Source organism: Gasterosteus aculeatus, chromosome 8 (assembly GCF_964276395.1).
Source record: "Gasterosteus aculeatus chromosome 8, fGasAcu3.hap1.1, whole genome shotgun sequence".
Lineage (NCBI taxonomy): Eukaryota > Metazoa > Chordata > Actinopteri > Perciformes > Gasterosteidae > Gasterosteus > Gasterosteus aculeatus.
Genome location: NC_135695.1, coordinates 4228486 through 4243924, shown reverse-complemented (window position 1 = coordinate 4243924; position 15439 = coordinate 4228486). Strand labels below are relative to the sequence as shown.

At 45.9% G+C, this 15439-nt stretch overlaps 1 protein-coding gene and 1 long non-coding RNA gene across 3 annotated transcripts in view; both read right to left on the bottom strand.

The window, feature by feature from the left end:
• The window catches only part of LOC144411363 (uncharacterized), a 244779-nt gene that overhangs the window by 30718 nt on the left and 198622 nt on the right, over positions 1-15439 (bottom strand). The gene's annotated exons all lie outside the window — the stretch shown is intronic.
• LOC120824474 (F-box-like/WD repeat-containing protein TBL1XR1) overlaps positions 233-15439 on the bottom strand; it is a 31585-nt gene continuing 16378 nt past the window's right edge. For both annotated transcript variants that reach the window (XM_040185366.2, XM_040185367.2), the window contains 14 exons: positions 9553-9654; positions 8107-8252; positions 7795-8020; positions 7507-7639; positions 7102-7243; positions 6449-6512; positions 5689-5786; positions 5511-5571; positions 5304-5425; positions 5086-5160; positions 4339-4466; positions 3976-4141; positions 3416-3517; positions 233-3320 (listed from right to left, as the gene is read on the bottom strand). In XM_040185366.2, the coding sequence (XP_040041300.1) occupies positions 3294-3320; positions 3416-3517; positions 3976-4141; positions 4339-4466; positions 5086-5160; positions 5304-5425; positions 5511-5571; positions 5689-5786; positions 6449-6512; positions 7102-7243; positions 7507-7639; positions 7795-8020; positions 8107-8252; positions 9553-9610 (1548 nt within the window). In that variant the 5' untranslated portion in view covers positions 9611-9654 and the 3' untranslated portion in view covers positions 233-3293. The remainder of the gene's footprint in view (positions 3321-3415; positions 3518-3975; positions 4142-4338; positions 4467-5085; positions 5161-5303; positions 5426-5510; positions 5572-5688; positions 5787-6448; positions 6513-7101; positions 7244-7506; positions 7640-7794; positions 8021-8106; positions 8253-9552; positions 9655-15439) is intronic.

Below are 15439 nucleotides of genomic sequence, written 5' to 3'. Positions count from 1 at the left end.
TGCAAGCTTTCGGGAAATATGACCAAACATCGAAATGGCTGCTTCCTCCTTCGGCCATGACGGGAAATGCAGAGAAAAAGCGCTTCCTTCCCACTTGGAAGAAAGAAAGCAGCAGGACGGGAACAAGCTCTTTAAAATCCACTTTCATTGGTTCACTGAAGCTGTTCATAAAGACTCGATGACGAACAATCCAGGCTGTTAGTTCTAGTTCTCACAAATAAACACTCCAAACTCTTATCAAAATATATTTTATTCAGGACTTTAGTTTCACCAATCTGACTTCAATGATAACAGACCAATGTGATGCAAGTTGCAGAAGGAAAAGAAGAAATCATCTTGGCTCTGAGAGCCGGGGGGGGAGACGCTGTTTCGACTGACATGTCTGTACAAATAAAGGCCGACTCAGCGACATCAGCCGCGCTTACCAAGACAAAGTGAGATGGAACAGACCTGCGGATGGCATGACATCGGCCCACGCGGGACATTTTCAAAAACGATTGTTGGCTCAAGTGCTTTAAATACGGGGAAGAAAAAAAGAAATGAGGAAATGGTGCACAGGACTCACATGAAATCTCTGTAGAAATACCCAATTTACCACAGAAGGAAGGGAAGTGGATTAATAGTTGTACAAATGATCGTCAGCAGAGCAGCTCTGGAGGCAGATTCAACTATTTGGGTTTAATCTGAAATATCACAAACCTAAATTGCAGATCTCTCTGGGTGGGCTTTTTCTCCGGGCTCGTCAAATATCACCAGAGAATAAATTGTTGAAAAAGGTGTATTTTACGCATTTATATTTCAGAGTCCTCAAGTGACCAGCGGGCGCGTTGGGCACCAAGCAGCCAATAACAAATCACCTATTTCTGGTAACCAGTTGGCCTAAATGGAAGCTTAATGTTCTCGGCCTGATGGAGGATTTCACTAACCTCAGCGTGACCACGCAGACGATGCTCCTGTGACGAGTCACGCACAGAATCCTTTTCTGGGCTCCCGATATCGGACTGCGCAAATTTAAATGGCATTAAATCGGATTCCAGAGAAACTAGAGCGATGACAAAAAGGGAAGCAGATGAATCAAAAAAAATCTTAGAAATGTAATACAGAGTCAGTTTCCCCAAAAGACTAAAGATTTAAGTGAAAATGTTCATTAATAATGTTTTTATTAAAGAAAATGTAGTGGTAGTTTTGTCCTGGGGCCTTCAGTGACCTTTAACCTTTACTACTCAAGCATCAAAGTAATGGAACAAGATGGAGAGAACACAGAAAGCAACACTGCCAACAAATCATCAATTTACAGTTTTCTTTTCAAATCTACAAAGAAATTACAAAAATGTAACTTTAATTTGCGTTTAAAAGAGTATAAAATGTCTCATCAATCTCATCAGTCAATTGTGAGCAGAATGTTGAAGGTGAAGAAGTGACAGCGATGGAGGTGATGGGGGCTCAGGAGTTAAATGCATTAAATAAACGGTTTGGGATTTTGGGACTGGGACTGTCGTGCTGTGGATGAACCACTTTATTGGAGTTTATCTGTGACTCGTCCGTGTCCTTCATGAATGCAGCGTAGTCGTCCACGATATCACAAGAAGCTGGTAATAAAAACAGACAAAAAATAAAATGTCCACATATTGCTTTAATGTTTGGATCTGCTTTTGCGCTCGACTCTGAACAGCAACCTCGTGCCAGCAATCAGCCAGTAGACTCGACTGGGGGGGAGGTGTGTGTGTGGGGGGGGGGGGGGGGGGGGCTGCGTTATCAAAGGCATAAGAGAGGAAAGGGGAAACCATACAGAACGTCATGTCTCTTCCTCTTTCTAAATAAAGGCAGCCGCAGGGGACACTGAAGCCCTCTCTTCCATCCGGGGGAATGTGGGGGTTATAGAAACTCTTCAGGTAGTTTTGGAGGCGGAGCTGCTCTGGAGTCACTACGTCAGGGTTTGACCGGGGCGGAGCAACAGAGACCCGGAGAGGTGAGGACTTAAATATTCATCGAAATATCATTTGAAAGATGTCAGCGGTGTAAGAATGACGCGTCTTTTCGCACCAACCCAAAAGTTAGTGACCATTTACAAAAAGTCAGAGTGAGCGGAACCGTTAATGATCTTAACCAGAGTCCAGCTGATCAGTTAAAATGCCGAATGACAATAATAAACCTTTAACTTTAACCGTAGTGATTCACATTCTATCAAAAAGGGACCACAAACTGTATTTGGTTTCACTTGTTTACATACAAATATCCCACATGATGAAAAGCTTCCCGGCCGGTGACATCATCCGCGTCTTTGGCTCCGCCCATCTGCCTGGGACCCGCGGTGCCTCCAGAGCACCCGCGTGAACTAAACGGGGAGCAACGCTCCAGAAGTTTTGAGCGGGAATCCAATTAGACTCGTTTCAAGTCTTGAACCAAATAAAATGTAAATAAAAAGAATGCTGGAATCCTACTGGCTGAGGACAGCGTGTCATCGCAGACGGGACCCGACGACTGTTGCCTGAATAAAACCGAACATTTAGCCTCCTGCCAATTGAAACGTTCTCCATCACACAAGTAGCTGCTACGGCCGAAGGTGCAGAGAGGAGCACTGTGGGTAAAAACATGTGCACAGCTGATCCTCTGGAGAACAACCACTCCGCTTTGAGGTCAACCGGATCTATGAAGTCACAACGAGGACACGGTTTCTGAGAACTGTCCGAGTGCGTTCATATGCATGTTCTTCTCCAATTAACAAATCTCTGACTTGACCTGCCCCCCCCCCCCAAAGATAAAAAATATAAAAACATTGAAACAAGAGATCGGAAATTAAAAAAAAAAAAACTAAGTGCCGTCCTATTTTATGGTGGAGAAGTTGATATGTCTTCACAATGAGCTCCAACTAGTAACAAAGGTCAACACTTTTTTCATTGTTTTTCATTTTGATGACACATGAGTATGGTTTAAAGATCAAAAAAGCAAAATAGCTTCCAAATTTTGGTACATATACGGATCTGTAACTTTTTTTTTGTCTTATGAGGGTTTTTTTCTTGTTTTTTCACTGCGTCCCTTCTGCATCTCTGTAAGAGTCTGCACAGATGGAGAGGGGCGCGTCCATCCGCCCGTTACTCCGTCCGTCTGTCCGTTCATCCCGGGTCTGGACCTGCTGTGTCGGGTGCTTGCTTCCTGTTCCCGTTTCCTGCTTCCTGTCTGTCGGTGGGCGGGGCCATAGTCGTGAGCGAGAGCAGTACGCAGGGCAGGCAGGGACAGTCATTTGGCTATGTACACATTCATGGTCGGTCCATGGCTTCCAACAAACAGCAACACTATTTCCGGAGGTCTAGTACACACACCTGGGACAGAGGAGGACGGGGGGGGGGGGGGGGTGTCAGTCCGTAGGACCGCTCAAACACTTTCACAATAAGAGCACACAGCGGCGTTTACTCACAGATCCATCTGATGCGCTGGCTCCCACTTTGTCCCCCGCTGCGTTCCAGCAAACCTCAAAGATCCCCCCCGTCCCTCTGTAACTGTGGACTAACGCGCCCGTCTGCAGCACAACGAGGGAGAAGGATACACGTTATGCTTTAGGCTCTTTCCCGAATAAACACACACGTTTTACTGCCTTCAAACTGCAGTGAGCGTATTGTCCCTTTGGCCACAGGGGGGCAGCAGTGGTGTGTGTGTTCACCTCGGGACTGTAAGCCCACATTCAGCTGTCAAATAAGAAATAAGGTGGATGACAGCAAGAAAATATTGGCTTTAATAATAACCAGATCGAGGCAGAACTCTAATATAATAAATTATAATCTATATCTAAATGAATATGTAAAATATTGATGGGCGTCGGTTTAAAGAGCTTCTAGCAAAAAACCCTGCTGATGCACGGTGATAGGTCACATGACATTACTAAACATCTGTATGAATGTAAATAGCCGCAGACTGACACACGGCCACTCCATGGCCCCCAGGAGAGGGTTACGTACACCGTTTAACACTCCCTCCTACCTGTGTATTCCAGATGTGCACACATTTGTCGAAGGAGCCACTGGCCAGATGCCGACCATCGGGGCTGAAAGCCACGCTGTAGACGGGCTCCTGGTGTTTAGTCAGCGTGTGGATGCAGATGCCTCTCTCCACATCCCAAAGACGAACCGTGGAGTCAAAGGACGCACTGTGGAAGGAAGACACGGGACACACGGGGTTAAAGAGCTGCAGCTGTTTAAAAGAAAAGGAGCTTTGTCGCGTGACGTTTGGATTACCGGCACAAAGCAAAGCGCTGTGCTTCTCTGCTGCTCTCGGTTCAAATACTGAAGCCATTTCTAGATGGTCCTGGCTAATGGGTTAAAGTAGTCGAGCTCAGAAACTCACCTAGCCAGCATGAGGTTAGCGCTCGGATTGTTGGTTCCTGGGCCGGTGGGACTCCATTTGATGGTGTAGATTTCTTTACTGTGGGCCTGCAGGTCGTGGACACACGAGTCCTGCTTCATACTCCAAATCTGAAAAAACAAGGAATTCAAATTAAAAAACATGTATCACAACTTAACCCGTGTATCCGCTGTGGTTAATGATTTATTTACAGTTCAGTCAGGAAGGCTGTAGTCATAGAAACATAGAAGCACCGAATTGAAACGTCCTGCTCCCTGACGATTCATGCAAAAACTCAGAGGAACTAAAACAAAGAAAGATGTTTTTTAACATAACAGGAGGAGGAAAATCTTAGGACAACATCTTGCTCTCGTTGAAGCACATGAAGGGCAAACCAGTTATGTTTACAACAGCAGAAATGACTTAACAAAATAAGAGCGCGGAGGATATGGCAGATGAGCATAAATAAGCTTTTGGCTGACCGGCGACAAAAAAATACAGCTGAATATCTCAGGAGAAGGAAGTGCTGATGCCGAGGCTGCCTCACGCACGGCGGGACCCTCGGGGAGTCAGGAGCATGCACGAGATGCATCCTGGTACATGTAGTATGTGGCTCCGTGAGCAGAGGAACTCAATCAACGACTCGCATTAAGGAACTTATCGCTTCCCCCCCACAGCGATTGGATAATGTCCCAGGAAGCAGCGACAGTGACGTTAATGACACCCGATGCTTCACCGGCTTCAGCTCACCTTCAACGTCATGTCGTCCGAGCAGGAGGCCAGCAGGTTCCCTGTGGGATCCCACTTGATTGCATTGACTTCGTTCTGGAGAGAGAGAGAGAGAGACCCCGTTTGTGATGCTTTCACAGCATCTTGATTCATGTCGACTCCACGTCCCATAAAAAAACATCCTTCAAACCAGTTTAGAGGCAATATTCCTACTAACAGTCTCCACACGCTCCACTTACCGTGTGTCCCTGGAATGTTTTGATGGGTCGGTCCTGTCCCAGCTTACAGACGTGGATGCACATGTCCGTACTGCAGGAGGCAAACGTGTTGTTGCTCTGCCAATCAACGTCTAGTGCCGGAGCTGTGAGACATAAAAGGATGTTAGCGAGACCCAAAGCAAAGCTTGACAAAAAAACAGATTGAATCTTTGAGAAGAATCTCTGTACCTGAATGGAAGGGAAACTGTTGTTTGGCTTCTCCTGTATGGGCATCCCATATGATTGTTGTCTGGCAGGACACATGCACATGTATAGTTAGAGCTAACAATGACTAGACAGAACATGTATGTGATCACCTTATTATTAACCACACATGTGGACTTGGAGCTGATTTAATCCTGTTTACCTTGTCTACTCCTGCACTGAGGATAAAATTGCCCTTTTTGTTCCACTTAAGGGCAAAGATGGGACCTTTGTGCTGGCCAAGTGTACTGGCCAGGTTCCCTGTGGAGAAGGAAAGGAATCTGTAAGAATCCAATCTGGAACAACAAAGCCTTCAGAATTACGCTTTATTAAAATATTGATCCACTTTCAACAAGCATCATTCATATTAACAACCAAGTACTTAGTCAAGCGATGAAATTTGAAATCTATAAAATGGAAGTTTATTTACATAAAAGCCATTGTTATGATGAAGAATAATATAAATATTATTTTCTGTACATTTAAATGCTTTTTTTAAGATATATTTTTCACAAACACTGCAGTACTTCATAACACAGCAGCAAACAAACCAAAAAGTTAAAAACCAGGATAATAGCATAAAATAATAAACGTGAATATTAGGACTTAGATTCACAATAAGAATGAATTATTTGCAGCCAAATCAAAGATCCAGTGTTTCCCTTATTGATTCAACCTAAATAACAGAAATTGGGGTCAACAGCCGGGTGGGAGTAGTACAGCCCGCCTCTAGGGGGCAGCATTGTTCAGTTTAATTCAACCATGTGACACACGGGTTGTAGAGCAGGAAAAGCAAAAGCCACCACATAACAACCAGTTTCCACAGAACAAACTCATGTTCACTCCCTATTGCTTGCTGAAATGCAAATATCTGTAAACAAGTAAACGTTTATAATGTAACACGAATGAATGAAACATCTCACCATCCTTCGTCCATATTCTGGCGAAGCCGTCATAGGAGCCCGTCGCCAACAGCGTACCTTCGCTCTGCCAACAGAGAGAGAGACACGCGTGTTACCGTGTGCTGTCCCCAACAGATGAACATGTAAAAGCCAGGTGAGACACTTTCACAGATGCATGTCGTCTTTTGCAGAGTTTGCAATATGGAGTCCGGGCTGAATGCACACGGAGCTGGGATCAGAAGAGACGCCTGTGTTTTCCATCAGCATGGACGCTTTCCAGGATTTATTTTGCCTCCGCCCCTTGGCTCAGGCTGACAATCCGTTGGCTGAACTAAAGGAAAGTTGTCCCGCTGTTAGACATCAACGGTTCGAGTGCTCTGGGAGTTTCTCTGATGAGGCATTTGCCGCGTTTTGACTTTCTCGTGCGTACTGGAGTGTAAATGCAGCAGATTACGTGCTGTTTAAAATCATGAGCACAAGACACCAAAACATTCTGCTAAAGATTTGATGAAGCCAAGAAAATGAACCAACCCTTTTTGGGAGCGAAGTAGCACGACGTGTGCACTTTGACATTTTGATCAGATTTCTATCCCTGCTACTGATTTCACCCGGTCCCTCGTTTCAAGGGACTGCATTCCACGTGGGATGATGTGCACGTGTGTCGGTGGACTTACATTCCAGTCCAGCGAGGTGACGTCTTTGTTGCTGGGGACGTCCTGCCCCCCCTCTCGTATGCAGTGTCTCAGGACCAGCTGTGTGGAGCTGCTGGTGCTGTTTTCGCTCAGGTTCCAGATACGAGCCGTCGAGTCACCTGACCTGAGAAGAGCAGACACATTTAGACATACGGCACGTCTCCATGGACAAGAAGCTCCGGTTTTAATTTGTCCTTTTCATTCGTTTTAAATCAATATTAGCTGCACTGCACGGAACCATTCAATCATCCAACAGAAAATGAATTATTGTGATTTATGGTTCCCGCTTCTTAAATGTGACAATGGTTCCCCCGCTCTGTTCTATGCTCGATAACGTGACTCATGCAGAGTGTCCGGGAATAATGGCGTGAAAGGAAGGCGACTGACCCCGACGCCAGCAGATCGCTGACTGGGTTCCAGGCACAGATGAAGACCTCGGACTCGTGGCCCCTCAAGACCATGGCCTTGTTCTGAGGGATCTCCACATCTCCGTCCACCTCCATCAGGTCTGCGTGGTTGTCTAAGAAAAGAGGTTGGTGGGTGGCACACAGCGGGACGGGACGTCAACATAATAAGTTGCATTTTTTACAACTTGACTGAAAAATACTGCTTTGTCAGAGCAAGTCTCTGAGCATCATGTGCTCGTCCCGCTCCATCTATAAACACATGACTCACTAGCTAAGGCATGGGCTCCGTTCTCCTCCCCGTTGGCAGTATTCTCTCCGTTCTTGGCGTTGCCGGCAATGCCGCCCCCGGTGGCCGATGTCGGCGCTGACGCGGCGGCCTGCTGCTGGGCCATCTTGTCCCGGTACGCCTGCTGCCTCGTCTGAACAACGTCCGGCATCACAGCGTCGATCAGAGACAGAGACTCAATGGGCCGCCCGTCAAACAGCGTGCCGTCCTGCAGTGTGGGAGAGGTAACCCGTGAGAGAGGAGAGGGGGAGAGGAGAGGCGAGGAGAGGAGAGGCTCTCTTGTTTGTGTCCCACCTCATTGATGCTGACTTCGGCCTCGACGTACTGCAGGCCCTTCTGGATGATGCTGATGAGGGCAGCAGGGGGAACCAGAGCACCATTGATGTTGGATTGGCTGATGTGACTCTCTATACCAAAGGTAAACGCTGAGTGGGAGAACCCTGGAGAGACAAAGGAGGGAGGATATTTTCAACATTGGAATACATCCATCATAGTAAAGAATACTTGCTTCTGTGTATGTTTAACAGATAAATACTGTGTTTTCTCCGCTGCCATTAAGCCATGTCGTTCCATACACATCACTGCTTTTGTTGTTCTTTCTCGTTTGTTTTCGTGGTTATAAAAGAGGTCTCTGGCTGCCACTGGCACGGCTTACACATAATTGAGTCGAATGCATAAAACAGACTTTGTTCTGGTTACTATGCAGTAAAATGTTTTAGTAGTCGTGGTGCCGTTTATGTGATGTGACGATTAAAATGTTTACTGTAAACAAACAAGGTCTCCATGTGGAACTCAAAAGACCAATGAAAAATGCGCGACACGATAACGTGACCTACAACCAACAGCAAACCGGTTCTTTCATGAGAACGCAACGCTCTCATAGCTGGACTGCTTTTCGCACCCCTTTGTCTTTCAATAAAAGATTTAAGAAGAATACACCCGAGACGGCACTTTTTGATTTACGATTTGCGTCGTAAAATGGAAAATCTATGGTGCAATAAATATGATACGAGGGGTAGAATGGTACAGCTCTGATTCACACGTGTAACCAGTACCAGCTGAGCTCCTCTGCAGGGAGGTGGGGGATTGGCTTTACGCCGCTCATCGCTGTTGGAGAAAGGTTAATATCAAACACAGAGGGCAGGCAGGCTGAGCACGCTAGTGGCTGGGGGAGCACATTTTAATACGTGTGAAAAGCACCACTATTCAAGATGCAAAGTTTACTCCCCACGAGCCAGTCAGCGCATGACCACTTAATGTGTGCATGTGTGGGCTGAAGTGACTCTTCTCAGGTTGGAGGTGCTAAATAAATTCCGTCTATTAATCATCTACAACTAATGAAGTCGAGGATAGGCCCATCGCTCTAGCTCAGAGCATGTTTCATTCGTGCCCCCGCTCTGCAGACAGACGGGCCGCTTATAGACCCGTTCAATGCACTTGTGTTCACGTCGTCACCTCCCCCTCCCAGGACGGTGTTTAAACGATTGATTAAAAGGACAAATTGATAATCATCATGTTGGCAACGCTTTTGGCAAATTTGACGCCGTGATAGATTTACGCGTTCATACTTCAAATGCTCACGGTTGGGACCTTCAATCTTTATTATGATGTATGACTTTGTGTCCCTGGACATGGATGCATTCACAAATAGATATGATCAATTATGGGCACGTATGATATTTCAAGAAGAAAATGCAAATAAATGCAGTATTGATGACTGTATCAATGAGGGGAGGATACCTGACTCCTGTAGGTATCTGTAGACCAGGAAGTTGACCTCATCACTGCTAATGCTCATCTTTACTTCTGTTACACCATGAGGTCAGCACACACACACCTCGCCTGGAAGACACAGAGAGAGAGATTCAGTCAGTGAAGGAAAACATCATCATCAGCACGATGCTCAATGCACATCGTACAGGAGTATCCTCCGTGCTGACCAGTTCACAGGAAAGACAACTGGAAAAAATGTTTGAACGGCCTGAACATCTTTTTTCAAAATGTCCAAAAAAAAAAAAAAGGTAATTTAGCATTGAAAATGTGATAAGAATGAAAGGAAAAACAGACATGAATCCATCGCATCTATTTTTTTCTGTATCTTTTGTGGACACTGTTATACGTGCAGGCCCACTTCCCTGGTAGACTACTGGTGTGAACGCTTTACTGTTGTAGCCTCACTATCGGCGCAAGCAAAGATAAAGCTCCGGCAGCAATTGTAGCAAACAGATCCAATCACAATGCAAGCAGAGTCGAGATAACAACAAAGCACCTCCGCGGGGAGAATGCACAGTTGCCGTGATAAGATGTCGCCGTTGGTTTCACCACATCAGCTTCAATGAGGATCGGAAGTGAGACGCGTCATTCAACTTTAATACGACTGCGCAGCTCTTTTGCTGCGGCTGTTTGATTACCATTCAGGTACGTTGTGTTAGACAACAGAGGCCAATGATGAATTGATGTGCGGTAGCGTGAGATTAGCTGGTGTGTTTCCTGGTTTTGATGTGTACTCTCAGTATGCATTGAATATTATATTCTGTGTCAACAAACAGCCGTCCCCCGGAGCAGTTTCTCCTCCAGCTAGTTACCACTAGTTACTTTTTACTTATAAAATATCACTTTTGTACCAATCCACTACGAACCATCACTACTGGGAGGGGTTCTAACACAGTGTGGTTTCGACTTCAGTTTGTGCATCTACGCACACGTCAGGGGTCATGACTCAACATTGCTTTTGTCTGCGGTTCTGTGAACTAAAAAGGTTGGAAACAACAACGCAAAAAGTCACAGAGAGCCGATGTGAAATAAAGGGCAGCTCAAAGCCCACCTCCCCGGGGGAATAATCAGTGTGTCTGCAGCCCCCAGGACTTTCTGTGCACTTAATGACGGCTAAGTGGATGAGAAACTCTTAAGTACTGTGATGTTGGATATACAGCAGAACATTCTGAGTGACCTGTGACCTTTACATTTGCAGTCACAAACAGGAGGCGTGTGGGGAGGAACCAAACAACCATTAGGTTAGTTTCTACAGGTTAATATAAAGACGAGATGAATTGTTACAGTTGGTAACTTTTAGAAATAAAGTGTTATAATATTTGCTTAAAGTGACATCAGTTTCCTCTGCCTCCTGTCGGTGCACGATCCCAGCCCGCCCCCAGGAGAAACAGCCAATCAGAGTCAAGGGGTCTGTAACGCAGGTAAACACTAATCAAACAGTCAAGTCCAAAACCTTCTCAAAGCAATAAAGAAAAGTTACCAACTGCAGCTTTAACAATAGCAGGAAGGGAAACTGCTCACTGCAACAGCAAAGTGAATAAATTGTGTAAAAAAATGGAGAGGCAATGTGTCCAATACAGCCTGTAACCACATTTGCTAGTCCTGCATATTAAAGCGCCACAACAGCAGCAGCCGACTGCACCACCCGAGCCAGTTGCATCACCTTCCTAAGAGAATACGGCTGCCATGGCTGAGCGGTTTGAGGATCAGTCCGTGAACCAAGAGAGACCGGCAGCAGAAGAAGAGGTGACGATGTTCCCAGGCAAGTTGGCTCAGAGACACTCACCGCCCCCCCCCCATCTCCACTGAGAGGGGCCTGTGTTTGCCGTGGAGGCCAACGCTCAGATTGTTCCGGAGTGGTTGTATGTACAGCAGGCAGACAAACGTAACCTAATAACAGATCCAGACAGTGCTACAGGGGAGCTCAACGGTAACTGGATGCATTGCATGATGTTGAAAGGAGCTGTTACTCTATTGCAGACGCGCTGCGCTTTAAAATAGAGCCATTGTTAAATCACAAGCAGCTGACAGGCTGCTGCTGCCCCGTACTGACCAGGCCAAACTGGGGTTAGTGCGGGTTAGTGATAGAAGTGTGTGAAATTAGTGTTCACCAATACCGATTTCATTTACATTATTGGTGAATAGGAGCCGTGAGCAGAATTATCTGCCTCAAAACTCTACACTGCCTTCAGAAAAAAACATGCTTCCATGCTCCTTTACAGACATCACCCAATGTCTATTTGGGATACCAGCTCAAAGCTGGATAAGGTCGATGCATGGTGGTGTTATGTGTTTATGAACAGGCATGAATCACTCAATCAATACACAATAGTGTACTGTAATTTAAAGCAACCGCATCCACATTCCACTGACATGCAGCTCCAAAGCCCATTGATTTACACTCACTCTGCTCCGGCCTCAAATCAGCAGCAGTAGCTTGAATCATCCATCTCGAAGAGCTAAGCCACCGTTTTGAGAATAGCAGTGTGCTTTGTAATCTTCCAAAGGCTCCGTTTTGATTCTACAACTGGGACGTGCCAAAGTTGTATTTTTCATGCTAAACAGTTCGTTCTGTGGTGATCCCAACTGAGCTTTTGGCTGAAGTGCAGTTTCAATCAGACCATATACACTCAAATAGGCTACTATTGTGTTTGCTTTGAAATAAAAACCTGCAGACTGTTGAGTCACAGCTCACCAAGACCCTCCGCTCAGATGCCATCTGTCAGCAGCATTGCCTGGGGAGGACCACTGGTTTGTAAACAGAACGCTGTAGTTCCCACCTCCACCATTCCACTGCAGTGGCGCTGTGGAGCCACCATCTGCAGCGTGGGTCCTCTGTGTTGACAGTGTGGGTGAGCAGAGGGGGATGGGAACGGAGAAGGGAATCTCTGTCTCTGCATTCCTCCTCGACCCCCCCTCCCCTCCCCTCCCCTTGCGACTGCTACCAGCGGCAAACTGGCCTGTACAGTAGGCTCAGTCTTAAATCAAGTGCCCGGCTTAATGAGAGAGCTTTCAACAGCACAATATTAAACCAGGAGGCGGAATCAATCAGTGACGTTTCTAGATATGAATCTACAGGAGCCTCATCCATTGGTAACAAAATATCTGGGTTGAATTCGTAAAAACAAAAAGGAACTATACAACATACATTTATAGAACCAGAATCCTAATAACCATGTTACATCAAAACACAATTTAAACACAGTCAAAAAGACAACTTTGATCGACCCACTTAAAGAGGCTGGGGGAAAAAAACATACCAGATCAATACGTGGTAATGTAATACTTGCAATCACAGCTAATTCATTTTGACACCAATCGAGTATTTCTTTTAGCAACAGGAGTGTTAACATGCACAAATACAGACATTGGGGTAGTGGGTGAGGTGTCACAGACTTACATACAGCAACTAGACAATTGTGTCCGTAACGACCACTGCTGAATTGTGTAATAGAATGGACACGCCGCCCCCCGCCAGCAATGGCCTGTAAAGGCAAACAAACTTCAAACTACTGGCGGTCCATGCATGCAGTCAGTTGAAGCTGCAGTATAAAAACAGGTTGTACAATCTTGCCAAAAGACGAAAAGGGAATCTGCCGAGCCGTCTGCCCACGTTGTATTGTATGGTTGTACTGGTAGATCCGTCAGCCAAACAAAAGTCTAAAATAAAAGTGAGCTGTGTACGAGTAGTTCTGTTAGAATAACACCCCAAGGCGCCACACACACACGGACACACACACGATTATGGGTCAATGACTTGGTCAACACACAGGGTCAGTGCTGCTTAGAACCCGGTGAAGCAATGAAGCAAATCACCGGCAGACCTGGCCGTTTGTTTTCTTTTGAGAGAAAGGTCATGCGTATTCCAGGGAGCAGTTGGGCCGCTCAGTGTAAACGCAGCGAGAGGTACGAGTTTTAAAGGGGAACGCTGGTGGTGGGGATGTAGCCGAAAAAAAGAACCGTGTCTCATCAGAAGCCCCTGCCGGCCGGGGGCTGGTTGAGGGTAACTTCATACAGGCAATAAAAGTTTGGTGACAAAGTGTGAGCCGCCACAACCACAAGAAGTCCTGTGCACACAAAATATGAAGAGGTTTGTTGCAGAAGAACACGAGGTTAGCTGTGGACAGCCACTCTCACTCAGTCACGCCGAAAGGGAAATAACAAGCAGAGCGTGCCGATGCGTCCCAACAGCAGGCCCCACCGTATGCTAACAAACCATGTGCAGCAATAAATGCTTCTGAAACGACCTACAAAAAGGGCCACTTTTCATACATCACAGTATATTGAGACTGTACGGCACTAATATTAATTTATACCCTGCGATTCTTTTGTATTGAAAATGAATGTATTAGGACTTGGCTTAATTACGGAAACCTTACTGCCTGTGTGTGTAAAAGGGGTCCCTAGTATGACAGGTGCAGCCGAGGCAACTTACAAACTGCTGTCCCACACTGCACCATGTGTGTCCTTTTGTCCCTCCCGGCCTGTGATAATAATATCATCCACCAAGTAGGTTTGGTGTTCTTTGAAGACTACTATCAATAGGTCCTTCAGACCCACGCTGTGACTGCTGCTCTGGTTCTACTCTGCAGGGGGAAATGGGGCTCATTCCCATTCCTGCAAGATACGTCTGGGACCCCCACCCCGTGGGTTATTCTCAGTAAGTCGTAAAAAGGAAATCCAGGCAGCGAGGACGGGACGATTTGAGGTAAACGGATATTTATTGTAGTCTCTCACCCTGAAATGCATCCAAAAGGCTTCTCCAGTCTAACAGTCACACGCTGTTTCCAAGCAGCAACAGGCAGACCAAATCTGGTTCACCACTGCTTAATGGCCTTAAATCAGTTTTTAAAAATACACTGAATGGTGAAGCTGTTTTTTTTGCAGATAGGCAATGTAATAAAGATAAAGATGTTGTAAAGTTAGGGCAAAAATTAAATACGGTTTCCTTTCATCCTGGGATTATGCACAGAAGGAGCTGAAAATGTCAGGGCTGAATACCAGAGGAATCTGCTTATCTTTGCGCCCCAGTCAAACCGTTTTCTTACTTCCACTGTGCCGTTGTGTAAGGTGCAATGCCAACAGAAATTAACTCCAATCTGCACATGGCCCTGCTTGGGTTACTAGTCTCTTGGAGTGACAGATTGCATTGGCAGGCCGAGCTCTGCCTCACAAGGCCTGTGTGAGGTCAGCAGGACTCGCTGTCGCTCTGTGACAGATGGTAGCATGTAGGCATTGCCAGCTAGCCTCGCTTGATGGGCAGCTCGTGTCCATGACGACGGCGGGTCAGCTAGGATCACCGCGCTCGCTCAGGTTAGAAGTCAGAATCCGTATAATTTACAGGATTTAGAGAAAGGGGATGGGAGGTTAAGGGAGTAGATCGCCACAACTTGAAAAGTAACTTTGCCCCAAAAAAGTATGGGCACCCATACTCTGAAGCATGGAACAAATAGTCAAACATATAAGCTGACCTACACAGATGTCATAATAGTACCTATAATGGATGTATATATATCATCACCCCCACCCAAACGATGCTGAGGAATTATTTACTTACTTATTCTAATGCTAAAATAAATCACACAGTTCCATTTCTATGTCGTGTTCAGTTTTTATTGTAGTAAGCCATTAATCTGCATAACCTTACATTAGAGTATTCGCCTCGGGTCGGCGTGAATGAAGCTAGAATCTTGGGTTGATACAAGATGTAGCTAACTGTGAGTAGGCCTTTCGCGACAATCAATATATATGAAAATGAGCGCTATAATTTTGATGCCTTTGTCCTCGTCTGCTTTCTTTGGTAAAAGGGGAGGCGGAGCTTAGGCAGCGTCCACACACACACACACACACACAC